This window comes from Podarcis liolepis (genome assembly GCF_965112155.1).
Source record: "Podarcis liolepis genome assembly, chromosome: 1".
Taxonomy (NCBI): Eukaryota; Metazoa; Chordata; class Lepidosauria; order Squamata; family Lacertidae; genus Podarcis; species Podarcis liolepis.
The window spans coordinates 72,528,213-72,548,469 of record NC_139554.1 but is presented as its reverse complement, the minus strand read 5'-3'; the positions used below and the strand labels follow the sequence as shown (position 1 = coordinate 72,548,469).

At 41.9% G+C, this 20,257-nt stretch overlaps 1 protein-coding gene and 1 long non-coding RNA gene across 6 annotated transcripts in view; one reads left to right on the top strand and one right to left on the bottom strand.

Moving 5' to 3' along the window:
- The window catches only part of KCNC1 (potassium voltage-gated channel subfamily C member 1), a 126,784-nt gene that overhangs the window by 8,608 nt on the left and 97,919 nt on the right, over positions 1-20,257 (bottom strand). For all 5 annotated transcript variants that reach the window (XM_083473787.1, XM_083473784.1, XM_083473785.1 and 2 more), the window contains exon 2: positions 8,607-9,540. In XM_083473787.1, the coding sequence (XP_083329913.1) occupies positions 8,607-9,540 (934 nt within the window). The remainder of the gene's footprint in view (positions 1-8,606; positions 9,541-20,257) is intronic.
- Positions 168-20,238, top strand: LOC310704134. Its single transcript, XR_014524585.1, has 3 exons — positions 168-1,963; positions 18,295-18,455; positions 20,116-20,238. It is a non-coding gene; the product is annotated as an uncharacterized lncRNA (long non-coding RNA).

Here is a 20,257-nt window from a genome sequence, read left to right as displayed (position 1 = left end):
GATTAAGTTTAACCTCCAGTTTGCTCGTAAAACTGAATTACTGTGTTGCAAAATGATGCATGTCTAAAAAGTGTGTCCCCAACATGAAAAGTTTGGAAAGCTCTAGTGTAAGGGAAGTTGATGACCCTACAGCTCAGACAAATGTCAAACCATCATTTGACTGCCACAATCAAGTTTTATTAGTGTCTTCAATTTAAATAATATTGAAAGTTGGTGGGGGAATTAAAAAATGGAGTTTAATGTGGGATTCAATTAATAAGTCCTATTAGCGGAAGCCTACACAAGGAGTTCTGCTTGTGCAACAGGGCTTCCCTTGGGCATGCCCTGTCAGAATGATCAACATAGTGCAAAGTTATGCCCGCTATGGTTCTTTGGGATGCATTCAGCTAAGTTTTATTCAGAAATAAATGGACCTAACTTACTCATGTTCATTCATTTCATTAAGTCTATTCTGAATAAAACTTAGTTGAATACCAGCCTTTGGGAGGAATTCAACATTGCACTAAGATGATCATGATGTCAGAACAACCATTTTGGCTTGACAAATGGAACAAATCATCCTCTCTTCCCCCCGTAAGCTGTTCTGGGCAGGTGGGGGGGGGTTCTCCTGATCCCTCCAAGCCAATTTCTGGGTGTGGGGGTGCCCAGGGTGAGGAGAGGGGAAAGGTTCCCTTGTGCAAGCAGAAGTCCTCTTTAGTTGAATCCTAACCTTCAGAAGCTTGAGGAATGAGGCTGCGATCCTACCCTCACTTGACCAGGAGTAAGTCCCACTGAATTTTTGATGAGAGCTAAAAGTTCAGATTAATCAATCTAAAACTGATCCTGTATCTCTCTTAGGCATGCTGAGTAATTACAGAATTCTTAACCTCTGTTTTGCACCATAATATGAGGGCAGGTTGCTTCCCTATCAGCTTCAAAACATAAATACTAGACCTAGGATGTAAAAAGCTTATTTAAAAATAATAAAATGGTGATTCAATCAACTACTTGCCTAGCTTTTGTAAAGTGTGCGGCTACACTCTCTGGTCAAATTCTCACCACTATATTACTATAAACAGTCATTGCTTCCTCTAAAGAATTCTGGGAGCTCTAGTTTTATAAGGATGCTGAGGGTTGTCGGAAGACCTCTCTTCCCCTCACAGAGCTACAATTCCAAGGTTCCTGTGAAAAAAGATTAATTGTTAAATCACTCTGTGAATTGTAGTTTGTATGTGCTGGGGAATAGGGGCCTATTAACAATTCTTAGCACCCTTAATAAATTACAGTGTTGCCTGTTTAAAGTGGTATCATAGTGCTTTAAATATTTGGTGGGAGTGTGGTCTCCCTGTGTATTTAGGATTTATGATTTATAATGCTGTCTGGCTGAACTGTAAATACTTTTTGCTCCCCCAGCCCCCGTTCTCCATTTATGTAGTTATATATAAAGTGTATTTTCTCTTCTTTATTCATCCAAAACAATGCTTAGAAATATACACCAAAGGAGAATGAGGACATAAACCCAAGATTTTTCTCCTGAGACTTGAACACAAAACTACCTGTAAATTGATTGTTCTCTGAAGATTTACTTTGTAGAAAATAAAATGTGTGTTTTCAGGCAGGCTCTAGTTCAGCAAAATATCCCATTTGGTTTGTGCACCAGACCATGTTCAGAGACGAACACTGGATATTTATGTATGCCAGAGCTTGGGAGGGATTCAAAAGGACAAAACCCCATGTTCCGTTGTTTGCCTTTGAATGGTGATGACACATTCCAGTTCTAACTATGCACACTTTCTTGAAAGTAAGTTCCATTGGAAGACAATGGGGCTCACTTCCAAGTGAACAGATTTAAGGATGGGTTACCAGCACACAAGGGCTACATCGATCATAGAATATAACACAGAAGAATTACAGAGGAAGATACAGTAAACCACAGACAGGTAATGATGAGATGATGAGATGACAGCTTGGAGAGAATATGGATGTAAGTACAGCTGGGAGAGTTAGAGTTTGACAAAAGCTATGGTGTAAGTGACTTTGAAACCAGGAGCGAGATTATTGTTCAGCCAATATGTTCTTGAAATTTTCTGCTGGAGAGCAATGCAAATTAACTTGTTTTCCATGCAGACAGTACTAAAGAGAGCAACTTAGCCAGTTAGTGCCATGTCGCATCAAGTACTTACTTTTTTTTCTTTGGGCATTAATACCTTTTGCATCAGGTTTTGTGTGTCACAACCTCAATGGAGTTTACCTAGTCTGTGACATCCCTTGTTGTTTTGATTTAATGAACTGTATTCTAATGTCCTCTGTTGCCCAACATGGAGCTCAGGTTGATAGGAATTGAAGAAAAACATCAGAATATAAAATGTGACAGTCTGTAACATATATAAGTTGCAAGCAACATACAGTAAGAAAAAAACAAATAGTGAGAAAGAGAGAGAGAGAGAAAAAGAGAAACATGAAGAACATGTAAAAAACTTAATTTGTTACTACACAGCAATTGTGTTGATTTTTAGCTATCCCAAAACTTTACAGTTTTAATGTAATATATACAAAGAGGTTTTTTTAATCAGTGCTGTCATTTTTTAAAAGCCTTATAATTTTTTTTTGTATATTTTAAAATGCACTTTGATGTCATCTGCATACCATAGACTTTATGCTGGCAGAATTTAGCTTAGCATGCTAAACCCAGAGGCCCTTAAACCCAACCTACCTGTGAGTATTTACTCACCAAAGTGTTGGACTGGATCCCTCCAGGAAGTGTAGGTCTCAATAAAGGTACTTCAGGGAATAATCTCTCACAAACCTTATTGGCCAACGCTGTGACCTCCCTCCTAGACAATACCACCATTTAGAGGCACTGTTTCTTGGAGTGAGGTGACATGTTGGTTTACTGACATCTGGAGACAAGGGGTCAAAATGTGAAGGTCAGGCAGTCTTTCTTTGACAGGTGACTCTGGAAAGGTGCAATCCTGAAAAAAATGTTGTTCCTGGAAGCACTTTCCTTCCAAAAATGTACCTCAGAACCAGAGGTGGTCTTGCAGTACTTACAGCCTCACTCACAGTGGTACTGTACCTATGAAATCAAACTAAAATTATAGTAGTTTCATAGTAGGATGCTATAGTCAAAGAACAGGTCAGATATCTGGGGATATTTCACTGTGCTGCCTAACATAGCAGGGAGAGATAATCGTTGCAGAAGCTACCTCTCCAAGCCACCACTTAAGATCTTACAGCACCACCCTCCGACTTGCGTTTCAGTCTTAGGTAATAAATAACTACAATATGATGATCTGTAGAATATGAAATGTATGCCATTCAAGGAGCAGAGATGACTGTGAAGGACCACGAGGGCAGAAATGGTTTTGTTTTATGAAAGCAACAAGTACAGAAAGACTTTGGTTGAAGTTTACATCATGTATAAAATAGTAAGAAGTACACCAAGACTTGAGTTCCACACAAAACCCCATTTGTTTGTTTTTGTTGCTGTATAAACAGCCATAATTTGTTCTGTGCATAAGCAGTAATGTAGTAGTGATTTACTACGGTATCCAAAATTCAAATGATCAGGTCTTCAGCTCCCCATTTATAAAAGTGAAAAAATGCAAAGGCATTGCAAGGACTGATTTCTTTTAAAACCCTGAAAAGCTTTCAGTGAGACCACTATTTTGCAAATGATTTTCTTGGCTCTTCCTATAGCCAATAAAATTCGTCAGACCCTGACATTACAGCAGTGATGTCAATTTACCTCAGTGCAGAAGGTCATAGCTGTCATAGCTTGTCATAGTTGTCAATGTAATCTGTATTTGCCCCACTGTCAGTGGGCAAATGACTTTGTGGGATGTCACACAAGGAAGAACTCCTCATTTTCCACCTGCTCATTTCATTTGGGTGACTGACATTCATACTCATTAACACCAGTCAGTAAAATATCTTAGCTGCACTGTGCTCCTTGCAAAGCATCAAACTATGGGTAGACAATTGTCCAGTTTTGATAGTTAAAGGCTCAGAATACAATAGCTTCTGTTCCTTAACTACACATGGGGTAAATCAACTATATAAACCTCATTGATGTAAAATTCCTTTAACACAAGCAGCAGATTTATGTTTCAGCCTTGGAAGCGAAGGTTCAGGTGATAGTCGATAGTATGGTCACTGAACTGTTTTGCTATTAAGTATTGAAATATGAAATATATTGAAGGAGCTCCTAGCACTTTGAATTTAAAAACTATTTGATTTATTCCAGGTAGTCAAACTAGGTCAGGATGAGCAAAGCTTTTCAAAGGATGGTGCAGGTTCTGTGCCAGGTTTTTGGCTGGGTGGGTGGAATAAAGGTTGAGGGGTGGGGAGGGACATTGAGGTGGAAGATTTATTCATTTATTTATTTCATAAAATTCATACTCCCTTGATTCTAAAAAGAAACCCTCAAGATTGTTCCTACTCCTTATTGAGAGAACACAGGCAGAGTGGTAATGCTGATTCAGAGCTGTGCATTTCTTTAACATCTCAGCACTGATTAAGTCTGAAAACCCCATAAATCTAAGTTACTAATATCTCCATGCCTTTTTTTTTAATTGAAGGCCCAGAAATGAGCAGACTCATGTGTGACTTTGAGTGACCAGAAAAATAACGGAGATGCATAATCTCTCCCCCCCGGTCCTGATGAGACATCAGAAAAGGTATGGGTTCTACCACGGTCATGCTGATTTTTGTAATTCATTTTCAAATGAAAAAAAAAATCTGACTCTATTATGCCTGTTATATAAGCATACTACAAACCTGAACACAGGAATGATTTCACTGACTATGGTGTGCCAAGTGTGGGCTAGGCTTTAGGTCTGGAACTAGTCCAGTTTCCATAAAAAGTTTAGAAATAAAATACAGATAGGTAAATGTGCATACAGGAAGAGAGGCAGCTCCCTTATTCTGAGCCAGACCACTGGTCCATCTAGCTCAGCATTGTCTACACGGACTAGGCAGCTTTGAAAGGTTTCTGGATGGAGATTTTCCCCAGACCGTGGTGATGCAACCTGGGCCCTTCTGCATGCAAATGATGCGCTTTGCCACTGAGCTAGGGCCCTTTCCGCAATGTACTGCTACATTCATTTACGTCCACTAACTTTGTGGGGTTATACTTATATGCAGCTATGGTCAGGAATCACCCTTCAATAAGGCAAAACAGTTATTTTATTTTTAAAGTAAACTATCACTTATGAGGTAGTGCAATGCAGTAGCATTACTGGTTGTTCCAATTTTAAGTGAGCCACAAAGGCACAGCGATCGAGACTGTCATACAGGAACCTGCACGCTCACCTGAGCTGAATCAGCACAAGCAAAAAGTGGTTATTCTGTTGATTCTGAGTGCTGAATTCATTCCTGTGTGTCTTATAGACACATATCCTTAGGCAATTCTGAGGTGCAGAAACCATGAAACTACAGCCTATACTTCTCTCCACCTGCAGACCTCTCTACGAGATCTGGTGGGGCCATTTTACTCTCTCCAGCATTCTGCGAGTTTTAGCTGTACCACTCTAAAACTCAATAGGGGCATATATATAACTTAACATGGTGGCTCTTTCCATATAAAGGTTAGGGTGCAGAGAACCTGATTAGGCACTTTGAAAGTGCTTCTGCACTGTAATTTCACTGGTGCTGGCAGTAAGGACAGTTGGGTGGGGTTATTTACATTGAATTCAATATGTCTATTAACACCCAGACCATAAGAATCCACTCTGGATTCACAGTAGACTAGAAATTACGCTAAAGCTGGTCAGAGTGTTACCAATGTGCCATGTTCTCATTAAGTTTGCATCTCCAACAACTCTGTAATGTTTAGCAATTGGTTCTTATATGATTTACAGAACCAGATAGTAACTGATCACTGTTGAAGTCTTTGTAAAGAAAGAATGGTATTTTCCTTTGTATTGGAAGGCAAAAACCTTTTGGCTTTGTTTTTAACATTCATTGCTGACACTATCCATCCCTGGTACTGAGCCAGATGAGATTCCCTTTGGCATCTCCTTTCCTCCAAGTTCTGTGCTGCCCAACCCCTAGGAATAACAGTCAGAAGTCTGAGTGTGGTCTACTAGTGATGAGTGCAGCAGGCCACTTGCACGCAGACAATGGGTTGTGCAGTGCCAATTTGAGAAAAACAACAATGTCCCTGAATATTATAAACCCCTCACCACAAGGCCTTACAACCCTCCCCCAAATAAAATATGCACGTTTTGCTTTAGGCTGCACCAAATGAATGAGTAGGTCCTGTAATCCAACCAAATTAAGCAAAGTACAAATGGGCTCTGGAGCTGATGACAAGCAGATACGCATTAAGGTTCACACATGCAAGCTGGCCACATCTTTTCTCCACGTGATCCTTCTCATGTATAGGACTGAATGGCGACCCCTCCATGTGAGCCTGGCTGCACCTAAGTGCTGCTCCAGTCACACACAGACAAATGGCTGCTGGAGCAGTTCGGTTCATACTTTCCCACATACAAGAAGAATCACACCAGAGATAACAGGTGGCCATCAGGACTTTTTATGCACAGGAACTGCATGTGAGTTCAGAGCATTCATGAGAACACAGTGGTTCCACACTGCACCATGGATACACAATCTGCCACGATCTCATTGGGCAGTTGGATGTATGTGACACGCTGCTTCATGAGTGTCCTCTTATCCTCCGTACTTCGCAGAAACGTAAACCATTCCTATTTACTCATGAAGAAGGTGCTCCATTGCTTTGTGATGGCATTGTGATAAGCATTTGCAACCTGAGGAGAATGGACAGCAAAAACCACATAGGTGTGCGCGCAAAGGGTAAAATAGTAAAGAGGCAGTCATTGCATGGATTGTGGCCAGCCTGGTGCAATGGAAGTCTTCAAATCAAACTAAAGGGTTAACAAAAAAACAAAACAAACAAACCTACAGCAAAATATAGTGACAAAAATGAAAGCTCTTTACCATCTGTATGGAATATTACAGAGTTCTGCAAAGGAACAAAGTTAATTTTCTGCCATCACTTTCCCATCTCTTAAAAAATAATAATCAGCATTTGGCACTGGTGAAGCCACACACACAAAGGAAAGTCACGCTTCTTTTGTGTTCTTTCAATAGCATCCACATGCATGGCTGTGAAATGGATAGAGGAGATTTTTTCACCCACAGGGAGTGATAAATTAGTTTTCCGCCAAAAATAAATAAACATAGAAATGATACTGCAAGACCATCATAATTATAAACTGGTTCCTTAAACGTATCCCTCACTACTAAAGTTTAGTATGAATCACTGTATAAATGACTTTTATCGCAATATATCCCAATGGGAAGTATCTTTTAAAAATAGGCTGAAGGTTGCATATGGCTGCAACCAATGCTTGTTTCACCGGCCAAAATAATTTGTGTTTATTATGTTTAAAACTACTATTTCCCCCCACAGAATTGGTCAATGATATTCCATGGGTAGAGGTAGATTATGGGGTTGAAGTGATCAGATCAAAGCCCTGTAACTTTGTGTGCTCTTTGAGGAATCTCATAAAACTGAGATAGTCCCATAACTAACCACTAGCCATGGGATATTATAATATATTCCATGATGACTAGTATTTTTATTCCCCACCCCCAATGTTGAACTAATATGAAATATAGTTTAGTCTGACTGGGAATATTTTCTTATTGCTGTCATTTATCACTATAATTAACAAATAATCATAATAAAGTACCCTGTGAGATTATCGCTCATGGCTCTTCAGAATAAGTCTGCACAAAATGGTCAGTGTTCTCCCCTTTTCAGTCAGCCTTTACTGTGAGGAGGGTTGAAGGAGCTGTAGACTGTGGACCTTTTGTGAGAAGGCATTGATGCTCCTCCTGTTCAGAGCTCTAAATGCTAAGCTTCCGTGTTGATTATGTCTCTACTTGTTACAAAATTGGTTGGGTCACGTGATGTGGAATAAACACCCTTACATTTAGCCTTGTTCCCTTCTGAATCACATTGTATTTCTGTGGGAAGTCTAAGCTATCATTCTAATGGGTGGCTAACCATCTGAAAAAAATACATGGTTGTCTCATGAAATCTGCATGTATTGATGTAAGTTTATCCTTTAAGGAGGCACCTGGTTTCTCTAACGTAAATGGTGTTCTGCAACTCAAAAAGCATCTAGGAACAAGTGGGAAAAAAAATATCCAGGGTGTGTGGGAATTGTGTACGTGTGTGCTTGTTTTGCTGGGCATGACCTGCGCCCTTGGCTCCCAGTATGCCAGGAAGCATTTCGCTTATGGGAACCATCGTGATGTATTAATGCAGCCCGGCAAACATAAGCTGTAAATTTCTAAAAAATATTCTTCCACTAGCTGTATTAACTCTTAAAATCTTTTGAGTGTCCCTTTAAACAGGACCAATATTAAGGCTCCTAAAGCGTGCTCTCCTAAGTTTCACTTGTCAACTTCTCCTGTACCATTTTGTCCCTGCAACCTGTATGTCCCACACATTGCTCCATGTGTGGTGGTGGGACAGTAATGGGATAATGTGCTACCCATTGCGCTAAGAAAGCAGTCTGACTGAATCTTTCAATCTCTACAAAGGATGGAGGTTAAAGGTCAGATGGACATTCCTCTAAGAGGTTTCCTACCTGCTCTGTTAATTTCTAACATTTCTTCTTGGGCGAGTGGGCATGTGTCGCTCTGAGTACTGTGGTGTGGAGAGTTTATGACAGATTTACAATAATTGGGGGATCCCAGCTGGGGCGGCCGTGGGATATGCTTCTTTTTTTTCTTTGGTAGCTTCTGCTTAGCCATAGCTAAGGAGTAATACATTCCGAAATTGTTCACAATGACGGGTACAGGCATGGCAATGGTCAGCACGCCTGCAAGAGCACAGAGGGCCCCCACCAGCATGCCTGACCAAGTCTGAGGATACATGTCTCCGTAGCCCAGGGTAGTCATGGTGACAACAGCCCACCAGAAGCCAATGGGGATATTTTTAAAGTGTGTGTGTTCGCTGGCACTAGGATCATTGGGTTTAGCACCTATTCTCTCAGCGTAGTAGATCATTGTGGCAAAGATTAAGACGCCCAATGCCAAGAAGATGATGAGCAGCAAGAATTCGTTTGTGCTGGCACGGAGGGTATGACCCAAGACCCGCAGCCCTACAAAGTGGCGGGTCAGCTTGAAAATTCGCAAGATTCGTACGAATCGGACGACTCGCAGGAAGCCCAAGACGTCCTTGGCAGCTTTGGAAGACAGGCCACTGAGTCCAACCTCCAAGTAGAAAGGCAGAATGGCCACAAAGTCAATGATGTTCAAGGTGTTTTTGATAAATTCCATCTTGTTCGGGCAGAAAATGACCCTCATTAGAAACTCAAAAGTAAACCAAACGACGCAGACCCCTTCAATGTAGGTGAGGAAGGCCTCTGTCTCCGCCTCCCGATAGATGCGCACGTGGGTATCATTCCCAACAATTTCCGTCTCCGTCTTGTTAACGATGGGATTAAATCTCTCATGGGTCTCGAGGCAAAAGGTAGTGATGGAAACCAGAATGAAGAAGAGGGAGGCAAATGCGATATACTGTAGAGAGAGAAAACAGGAGAAAGCTGTTAGACAGCAAAGTTTGTTTGTGAGGAGGGGAAAACACAAAGCATATAGAGATTTGATTGTGAGACATTAAAGAAAATAATACCAGCAGAAATGGCGCTGCCTGGCTGCAAGTGCTCAACACCCATTTGGCATAGCAACAAGGTCCATGGCCAAGTTAGCTTATGATCATTGGAGTGGCTTACCTACAGTTTAGGAAACTTGCATTGAACCGTCTTGTTCCATTGTAAAATATTTTCTAGAGCTGCCAATACCCTGTAGTTTGGGGACTTATTTGATGCCTCATATCATGGGACAACCTGGACCTGATATAGATCCAAACTGAATCAGGGGACTTGTACAGCCCTAATTGTTTAAATAGGATTAAAAAGCCCAATTAAGCATATTGTCAGTGGCAAGGGGGTGGCAGACAAGTGAGATTCTTTGCCTGTGTCTCCTCCCCCCCTCTTTGTGACCCACTACAGTGGTACCTCTGGTTACGTACTTAATTCATTCTGAGGTCTGTTCTTAACCTGAAAATGTTCTTAACCTGAAGCACCACTTTAGCTAATGGGGCCTCCTGCTGCCGCTGCATGATTTCTGTTCTCATCCTGAAGCAAAGTTCTTAACCCGAGGTACTATTTCTGGGTACTATTTCTGAAGCGTATGTAACCTGAGGTACCACTGTACAGGTTTAATTAGGGTTTAGAACTATGATTAAACGCAGGGTCACCCGGCTGCTCTGGATTACTCTGAGTGGACCTGACCCAGGACAATCTGGGGATGTCTTGACCTGCTCTGGGCCAAGCCCCGATTGGTTCATGATCTGGGCTTTGTCCCAAGACAGGGCACAGCCCTAGTGTTTTGTTTCACTCTGCATCTCAAAATCAAATTCTTTTCAGAAAAAGTATATGTTTAGATTCTGTACTAAAGAGGATATGTGAATCCCAGTTTGATCTCCTGCACATTCTGAAATAATATGCAGCTGATGCAGCAATTGGGTCTGAACTGGGCACCATGCAGTTGTGCAATGACAAGGAGGCTGGCCCAGGATCCAACGTATCACAGATTGGATAAGTCCCACCATCTTCCCACTTTAGAAGGCCAGCTTAGTTGAGAGCTGGGGAGACGGTCATCTCCATTCATTCGACACACGCACATGCCAGCTTATGGGGAGGGGGTTGGTTTCCTTGGTCACTCACTGAACCAAAAAATGAATCTAAAATATATTGGCCAAGGTAACACAGGTAAATAGGACAAACCAAGGGTGGCATCAGGAACAAGCAAGCAGGTATAGTTTTGCTAAAACAAATAGTTTCAAAATAAAATAAGGAGCAGCAGGCTATCAAGGCTGGCTCAGAACTGAGCTCCCAATTGCCCTATTTTTAGAGTTGCAAAGTAGAACGAATCACTTAGGGCGGAAGAAACTTTGCTGAATATGAATTGAGGCTGACTTTTTACCACAGTCCTGTAGAGAGTCCTGACATTTCCCATAGGAGGCTTTATCAGGGAGTTTTCATACTAATATAGGGTTCCTTTTTCTTTTGGTTGGGGGAAGCCCATAATCCACATTTATGCATATGCCACATAAATTGCCAAATAGCTTCATTGCACACACATGGAATGTCCTGGCTTATATGCAAGTGGTGTAGGCAACACAAGGGAAGTAGCCCTGTAGATATTAAAAAACCCTGTTTTGCATCCCAGAGGTGCTGGTCCACACACCTGATTTCTGTAAGATGCTAGAACAGCAGCACTGGAATCCCTCCTCCCATTCATGGCTTGTTGGCTCCTCCTTGTTTCCTATGGAGGTCAGGCAGCCCTTTCTCCCAACTACAGGAACATAGGAAGCTGCTTAGACCACTGGTTCATCTAGCGCAGTTTTGTCTATACTGACTGGCAGTGTCTGTCCAGGATTTCAGGCAGGGCATTCCCAGTTTTACCTAGAGATGGCAGGGATGGAACCTGGGACTTTTTGTATGCAAAACAGATGCTCTACCACTCAGTTATGGCTCTTCCCCCACTAAAGCTCCACTAGGGGAGGGGGAAGGTTGTGACCATCCAGATGTTGCCAGACTACAGTTCCCATCATCTCTGATTATTATCCATACTGGCTGGGACTGATGGATGGGAGTTGGAGCCCCAGCAGATCTGAAGAGTCATAGGGTCCCTAGACAGAAAATCAGTTTTAATCATTTATTTCTCCGCCTCCACACACATTCAAAACCTGACACTAATGCAGAATGGCCTGCACATATCAAGAACACATATTTACTAAGTGTCTCTTCAAATTCCTCTCTTGCATTTCTTATCTTGGGGGGGGGGGGAGAGAACAAAATGGTTTCAGATCGAATTCTCATGGGCTTCAATAGTTCTTCACCCAAATATGATATCTGGTCCATTACTTTATCTTCATTAATATGGCAGTATTCATTCAGAAGTAAATTAATCTTTTTTTAATGCTACTGCACTGTTAAAACCTCCTGAAGGTGATAACATTCTCCCAAGGACACCAAGGTTACTAAATATTGATCTTTTCTGCTTCTGCCTGTATCAATATAATCATTAGTGACAAAAGCATTACTCATATTTTACTCCAGTACCAGTACACCTTGCACGAGAACTTTCCCAATTTATCAGTTTTAAAAATAGAAATAACAAAGATAACAAAAAAAAGAAGACTTATTCACACCTATTACAACACTGCCCAGAAACGGGAAGTAAAAATCCTAGAATGTGGAACTATGTATGCAGTGACACCGTGACATGTGAAACACAAATATTTTCTAGTGAAAGATCAATGCGCAGTGTGGTAGAATAGGCCAAATGTTACCTCAGGGATAGGGCCAAATGGAGTCTTCCAAGTATCCCCATATGGCCCCCAAAACTCTGTCTATATCATAGCCCCTCTCCAAAGGTCAAACCTGTCACTGAGTGTCTTTGACTGAACTGTGTCCTTGAACACTGATAATGCCCTTTGCTTACCTTGAGGGAGGTAGCTTACTGTACAAAGGCAAAATCACATTTATTGCTCTCCCTGCTTTTGTCTGTGGTCCCACTCACCACTGGCATGCGGCCCTCAGACGTCTGCCCAAAAGGCAATGCGGCCCTTGGCCTGAAAAATGTTACCCACCTTTGTGTTAGATTGAGAAGTCCTCGTTCAAATCCTCAACTAGTCTTGAAGATCACAAGAGGGTGTTGGGCAAAGTCACAACCTACCTCTTATCAAACACCCCACACAGGCTTGTTTTGTGCATTTAAAATGGGCTGAGAGAAACAATAGACATTTTAGAGGATAGGCTAATATTTCAAACTCATCTCCAAATACTGGAAAGGGGAACAGAGGGCAATGGGAAGAAATTTAAGAAGGACAATATAAAGTGTTGCCTAGCAAAAATCTAAAAGCACAGGTATATGATATGGGCTAGCTGCCTTAGCAACTGTAGTTCTGGGAAAGAGTTGGGAGTAATACAAGTTAAGAAATGCATGGCTCATGCCACTTTAGGATTATTAGCTGAACCCTCCTTGTTACTGTTCCAAAATCCACAGCTGGGTTTTAATACTACTACTACTACTACTACTACTACTACTACTACTACTACTAATTTGTATCCAATTTTTCTGCCTCAAAACAGGCAGAAAACAGGCTTATGGGTGAACAAATAGCAACAAAGCTATCCTCCCAACAACACTCATCTTTTGCCTCTCCCTCACCTAGTATTGCATCTATATTTCCCCTGAATGTCAGAGAAGAGCGTCTTGCCAAGTTTACCAGATAGCAACGCTTTAGATTTATTAAGATTAATATAGTTCTCAAGGGCATCCAAAGAACTTTACATCCATTTCTGTTCAGCAGCTAGTTTTTGGAGGGCTATTTCATAAGTGAGGTAAATGATTGAGGGTGAAGGCCTTCACACACATAAACACACACGGCCTACTTCAGTACCTGTCACTTCCCTTCTTTTTACAGTTCTTCAGGGAACTATTTCCCTCCATCTAGGTCCCACCCTGTGGGGACTGGTTATAATGCTGAGAGACACTTGTGGGAGGCTCATGCAAAGCATAAAAATGCCTAAGGCTGATTCTTGAAATCCCACCAACCTCTTTCTGGTCCTCTGAATTTGCCCATGATATGTATGTGCCCAGTGGTGTACATCATACTGATATACTGTTGTGGTAGTGTCTGAAGTAGGACCAGCTTTAATGTGTGAGGCAATTCTTGCCTCTGACAGACCCTTGAAAACAATTATTTCAGCATTCAATGCAAATGCCTGCTTTGTCTTGAAAAATGAAAACAACATTTTCAAAGCTGAAAGAGAACAACATATTCCCTCTGGGGGAGGCCAGCAGCAACCGAATCAAGACCAGTCACAGATGCATTTCCAAACTGTTGTTCATCCTCCCTTGTGAAACATATTTCCCCCTATGTTGTCATTCTCCTTTTCTAGGCTAGTCTTCTCTGTTGCTCGCTTCTCTATGAAGGAAGAGAGGCTGAACACGCACCATATATTCAAAGCATATTTTCCTCACCCCTACCTGGGAGCTGTAGTTTTGTTAAGGGTGCTGGGGATTTTAGTTCTGTGAGGGATAAACAAAGACTATGTTTGCTGCCAAGCAATGGCTGTTTCCACCTGCCTTGCCTAGGAATGTTCGTAACGGAGCTGTTCTGGAAGAACTGTGAGGGGAGACCGACTGTGTTTGCTGTCAGAGGATGGCTGCCTTGCCTCACCCTCCAGTCCTCTCACAGCAGCTGATTCCAGAAGTCTGAGGAGGCTTTCCCACCTTTTAGGCTGAAGCATAAATGGTGGGGAAGGGGAGAGTCCTATGCACTATTGCCATCAGCTTTGTGGCTATTTTTGGATATGAAGTTATTGGACTTCTTTTTCTTGACCTACTAAGCTCAATGAAATGTTGATGTATTTAAAATTAATTGCTAATAACTGCCACCAATGCTTTCTAATGGGCACTCCTGGCAGCTGAAATCCTCAGGCAGAGGCAAACTCGGCCCTCCAGGTGTTTTGGGACTACAACTCCCATCTTCTCTAGCTAACAGGACCAGTGGTCAGGGATGATGGGAGTTGTAGTCCCAAAACATCAGGAGGGCTGAGTTTGCCTATGCCTGCTATAGGTAGACATAGCAGCCCAAATCCCCAATGCATTACAATGTGTAGACCAGGAAAATGAAAGTCCCAAAGTGCTTGAATGAGTGAACCTAGTGTGCAAACCCCCCTATGATTTCCTGTGGGTAGACCAAATGGCACAAAAGTCTCTGGACACCAGGTCTACTGCCCCATGCTGTGGTGGGGTTGAAGAAGTGGTGTTGGAGCATCATTGCTGACTTTCCTTCCCCTAAATACATGTGACAACCCTATACCTCTCAGAAATTGAAGGCTGATTCATACATGCAGGAAATTACTTAATATATCAGTGCTTTGATATGGCACATTTGATGACTCACTTAGCTGAATTCGTGAAAAGTAATGTGTTTGAGGTGATGCGAGATCTGTGGCATTAGATCAGTGTCGACACATTCACACATGCAAATTATCACTTGGTGTCACAGTTGTTAAGTAAAGGACATTCATGTGCATAAGCAACTCTTTGTTGATACCTGTTCTGCACATTTACCTCCTTATTATAGGAATAATGAACCTGTGATCAGGGTTGTCTTAAGCATATGTGGCGTTGGGGTGCAAAGACCCGCCCGGTGCCCCCCCCCAGGTTGCCCAGTCCCAGGCGCGCAGGAAGGCGGAGCCGATCGGCCGCCTCAACGTCTCGCTGGCTCAGTCGCCCCCAAACTCGCGGCGCAGAGCCACCCGCAGCAGAAGAACCCACTGCGGCGCTCCAACCAATGGGTTGGCTCTTCCCCTGACTCAACTCTTGGGCCCTGGACTCTCGGCCTGGAGCCCCTGAGAGCCTGGTGCCTGGGTGCCCTGCACCCCTAGTGCCTATGGGTAAGATGGCCCTGCCTGCGATTTTTCTGGATATTGCTCAACCATAACTCCCATAATTCCCTGTCATTTGTCATGCTAGCTGTAGCTGATGGGAATAGGAATCTAACAACGTTTGGAGGGCCGCAGGTGTCCCCTCTTGCTTTAGTAAATGGTCATGAACAGACTTTTTAGAGCCAATTTGAATATAACATTCTTTGTAAGCTGAATGATATTTCTTCCCATATTGCTAAGTTGGATCACCTTCAATCATCCCCTTAGGTCACTGGTCAACATTTTGCTAAAGGATAGGAGGTTGCAGCAAATTATTCAACAGCAATGAGAACAGCATTAAAGCACCCAGAATATCAGGAAGCAATGAAAGCACTTGCTCTCCACTGATGTGTATGTGCCCAGGTGCCACAGCTACTGGTGGTGCTACTTGCTGTTCTTTACCCTACATTTTAAAATAAAACTCTACATAAGATTCTCCAAATCTGCAGGGAACAAGCAGGGAGGAGCAAGGAAGAGTTTTTTGAACATGAATTTGCATCCCCAGATAAATAATGCAAAAAGTGATGTTTGGAAAGGGGAGCTGATATGCATGCATAATCTCCAATTACAGCTGGCAGCAAATTGTAATGCAGATAGTTCAATTGAGCTATTTTAAGAGAAGCGGAAAGCGAGGCTCTTGCTTTCCTTGTTAGTGAAGTATACCATTGCCTCTTTTATATCACCTTCTGATTAGAGGAACAAATTATTTTAAAAAAACTCATCCTCTGCTGACCTTTGTGAGGATTCTCACAAAGATCCTAGGCACTTGTAACTCATAGGTCCAGGAGGGGAGAACTTCTTCTGACTGATGGGAAAGGGGAAAAGCAGCAAGACATAGTGATTGGTATTGAGCTCAATGTTCTCAAGGGCACATAACAGGTCTTGGGGGGCTCTCTCTCTCTCTCTCTCTCATTTTTAGTTTTCTTGAGCATCACAAATTACAAAATCCAGCAACATACACTTTTTTGCTCCCCATTTCCTCTTTCTTTGAATTCATTGTTGTCTGCTTTCTTTTCCATCCTTCCCTCTGTCAAACATACTGCCGTATTCATTCATTCATTCATTTCCTTAGGTATGCAGCATTATTCTTCTTCTTCCCCACCTTTTCTACTGGCAGGACTTGGCAACTTACAGATCAAAACAAGAATGGCTAAAAACAGAAAAATCAATGACTAAAATACAATTAAACATTGATAGATTTAATATACCGTATTTTTCCGTGTATAAGACTAGGTTTCCTCCCCTAAAAAATAATGTCCAAAATTAGGAGGTGTCTTATACACAGAGAGTGCTGAGGGTAGATTTTCTTAAATCTGAGTCCCCCAAAATAGGGGGTGTTTTATAGGCAGAAAAATACGGTACATATATAAAATCTATTTTAAAACACTTGGTAGTGTGGGACGAGGGGTGGTTGAAGATTCTGCTGCTTGCTCAGAAACAGCTGGAACCTTTGCAAATGTTCCAGCTGACCTCATGTAAATAGAGTATTCTGAGCATTCAGTGTGACTATTTCCACAATTTCCACAAGCTGAAAGGCACATCCAAACCACCACCTCCACCTTCCCTATGGCCCCCAAATTGACTTTTGGAGCTGAGGAAGGCAGTAGTGGATGCTCTCAGGGCCAAGCCATGATGAAATGTTTTGACAATGGTGTACAATAAGTGTAAAAAGAATATTATTTCAGACGTAGACCAACTCTTGTATCAGTTACAACCAGTCAAAAATCAAAATGTCAACGATGTCATGGAGCTAAGGCAGAAAGTCAGAAATTTGAGTTTGCAGGCATTAAAACAATATGCCCAGAGACAAAATTACACTCAAACTGATTGACAAAGGGCTAAAAAGGCAGATGACTTTATAGACCAGTAGATCGGTAGACATTTACAGACCTTCTAAAGTCAAAGGGGCATAAATTGAGATGATGGCTCAGTCACACACAAACCAGTTTGTGCATCAGACATCCTAGGGTACCGAGGATAGCGCTCACATGGCCATGAGCAACACAGTTGTATAAAGAGCCATTTCTCAGACTCTGACAAGTTGCCTCTGCCTAGAGCTTGTCCAGCTGTTTGAATTACATGCAGTATTCCACATGGGAAATTAAATCACTTCTGTGCACAGGATACCAGGTGCAGACAAAGCCAAAAATCCCCAGCTAAAGTAGAAATATGAAGCGCTCTCTTTACTACTGCGGTGTCATTGTATGTTCGAAATGCTCTCTTCATTGAGCTATGGTATTTGTATATCCTGAAACTAGGGCTGAAGTCATAATTTCACTGGATTTCATGTAGATACAAGAGCCTATTGTTCAATCATATCATGCAGAAGAGAATCCAAAAGACAAGATGTACTAATAGAGCAGATACATTCAAACTGAAGGCTATTCTTCAGTTTTCATAAACCCAACACCTACCATGCCATTTTAAAACAAAGGTGTCTTTAAAACAAGGTGAGTTCAGAAAACCTGCTGAGTCCACTTGCTTACGGGAAATGGTCTCAAACACAAAGGCAATACATACTAAAGCATGGTGTAGACAAGCCCATATTCAGGCTGAGAGAAGGACAGAGCTCCGAGATTTTCTCTGTAAGAATCTGGGGTGCTGGCAGTTCCCCCAGAAAATTGATGGGGCACAGAGAATTTTGGACACGTGCGAAAGTTAAGCTGCATTTCACCTTTGCTTAACCTGCATATATGTTTAAATAATACATGTTTAAATACATATTACAAAACCCTTGTAAACCTCCAGTTATCTAATTTCAAAGGAAAGAGAAGCTGAGTACATGTTGCATCCCTGGAATTATCATTGTTTGGAGAACAGGACACGTGTGAGTTTGCTCTCTGTGACTGAGTGTACCATGCAGATAGAAGTGCCAAGGAGCAGATCTCACCACCGCCTGACTCCCCGCAGTGCGTAGAAACAGAGGTAAATATGTGTTTGCTGTTACATAACATATGCGACAACCTTCACCTCCTTTGGAGATTGTTATAAAGCTTCCTCGGTTGCTAGATCAGAACGTGACAGATGAAGAACACTGGTGATGGAAATGTATGTTCTGAAATAAGGAGCAGCCAATGAAATGGGTTATGTGTGGGAGTTCCATTTCCCACGGCTCAACACTTGCAGAGAGCTGGAGATTCCCATCCCATTCTTAGATGTAATGAACATGTTAATTTTTAATTATAAGAATGTTTATAAACTGCCAGCTCATAAAAAAAATTCAAGGTGATGGACAATAAACTTCATTGAAACATCTTAAATTTATGAGATCATAAAATACAGAATAACCAACATTGCATCAAATTAATTCTCCAAAAATGCTTGGTGAAACAAAAAACCTTTTCAGCAAGCAATGATGTAACAGAATGGAGGAGCCTGTCTGATTTCAAAAGCAACAGCCCCCAAATTACCAGTGCCACTAAGCCAAAAACCTTCATTTGTGCAGAAACTAAATAGCCATGAAACATCTAGGCAGGTGTCAGACCATTGGACGATTTCGATCAGTACTGTCTGCACTGATTGGCAGTTGTTCTCCAGGCTATCAGGAAGGCGTCTTTCCCAGCCCTACTTGGGAGATGCCAGGGACTGAACCTGGAAACTTCTGCATGCAAAACAAGTGTTCTACCACAGATCAGCTCCTGGCCTGCTCTTTGTGCACCTAAATATCTCCTTGTTTTTAATCAAGATGCTGTTTGGATAATAATTTTTCCAGATGGTGCTTGTTTATTCAGGGGTTGAATTTAACGTCGTGCTATTAAGAATGTTCCATCAGCACAAGCATTAATGCTTGCCAGACAGAACAATCTCCCTCTCCTCCCCCAACATGCTGTTCTGAGGGTTATACTGACCACCCTTGGGCATTCTAAGCATGAGAGGAGAAGGAGGAGGAGGAGGAGGAGGGAATCCCATTGCACAAGTGGGACTTGTGCTGGTTTCTGCTAGCACTACTGTTTAGTCAAATCCAGCCCTCAGTCTCTGCAGCTAAGTGGCCTTTATGAAGAAACAGCATGATTAGGAATGCCGACTCTCAGGATTTCACTGGCTGCATTTATAGCACAGAGCAGTCATTGCAAATCAATGCTACTTTACTATAGACACCTGGTTCGTTTGTACAGGAACTGGTATCCATTTGCTATGAATGGTAATAACTGGTTCATATACTGTGCACAATAATAGTTCACAATATGAATTTGGGTTGTTTTTTTTTGCTCTGAAACCATTGGGTCAAATCAGAGCAAAGTATTGATTTTGCTCTGATTTGATCCAATGGTTTCAGATGTCTGATGGCAGCAGTAGGCATCTGGCAACCCACAGGCCAAACCTGGCCTAAGAATGATTCCCGGCTTTTCCACAACAGAGAGGAAAACATGTGAGAAATAACACAGGATGCAGTATGTACAGGTTTCCCATAGGTGCTTTCTCACTCCTAGGACGAGCAAAATGCTATTCTGTTTCCTTGTTGCTCAGATTTCAGTTTTATAATGAGTAGCACCGTTGTTTTTCTAATTGATAGTATTTTTTAAAATTAATATTTGTATGTTTTATGATTTTTGAAAGCCCATCTCATAACCTTTGAACATTTCAGGTTCGCAATACAGCAGAATCAATACAGACTCTTCCAATTGCCCTGCACACAGCACCGACTCTGAGTAGCTTTATGCTTGTAAGCTTTATGGGATTATAAACCTTGTGTGTAAAAGCCTTGCCCTCTTCACCAAAAAGATTAT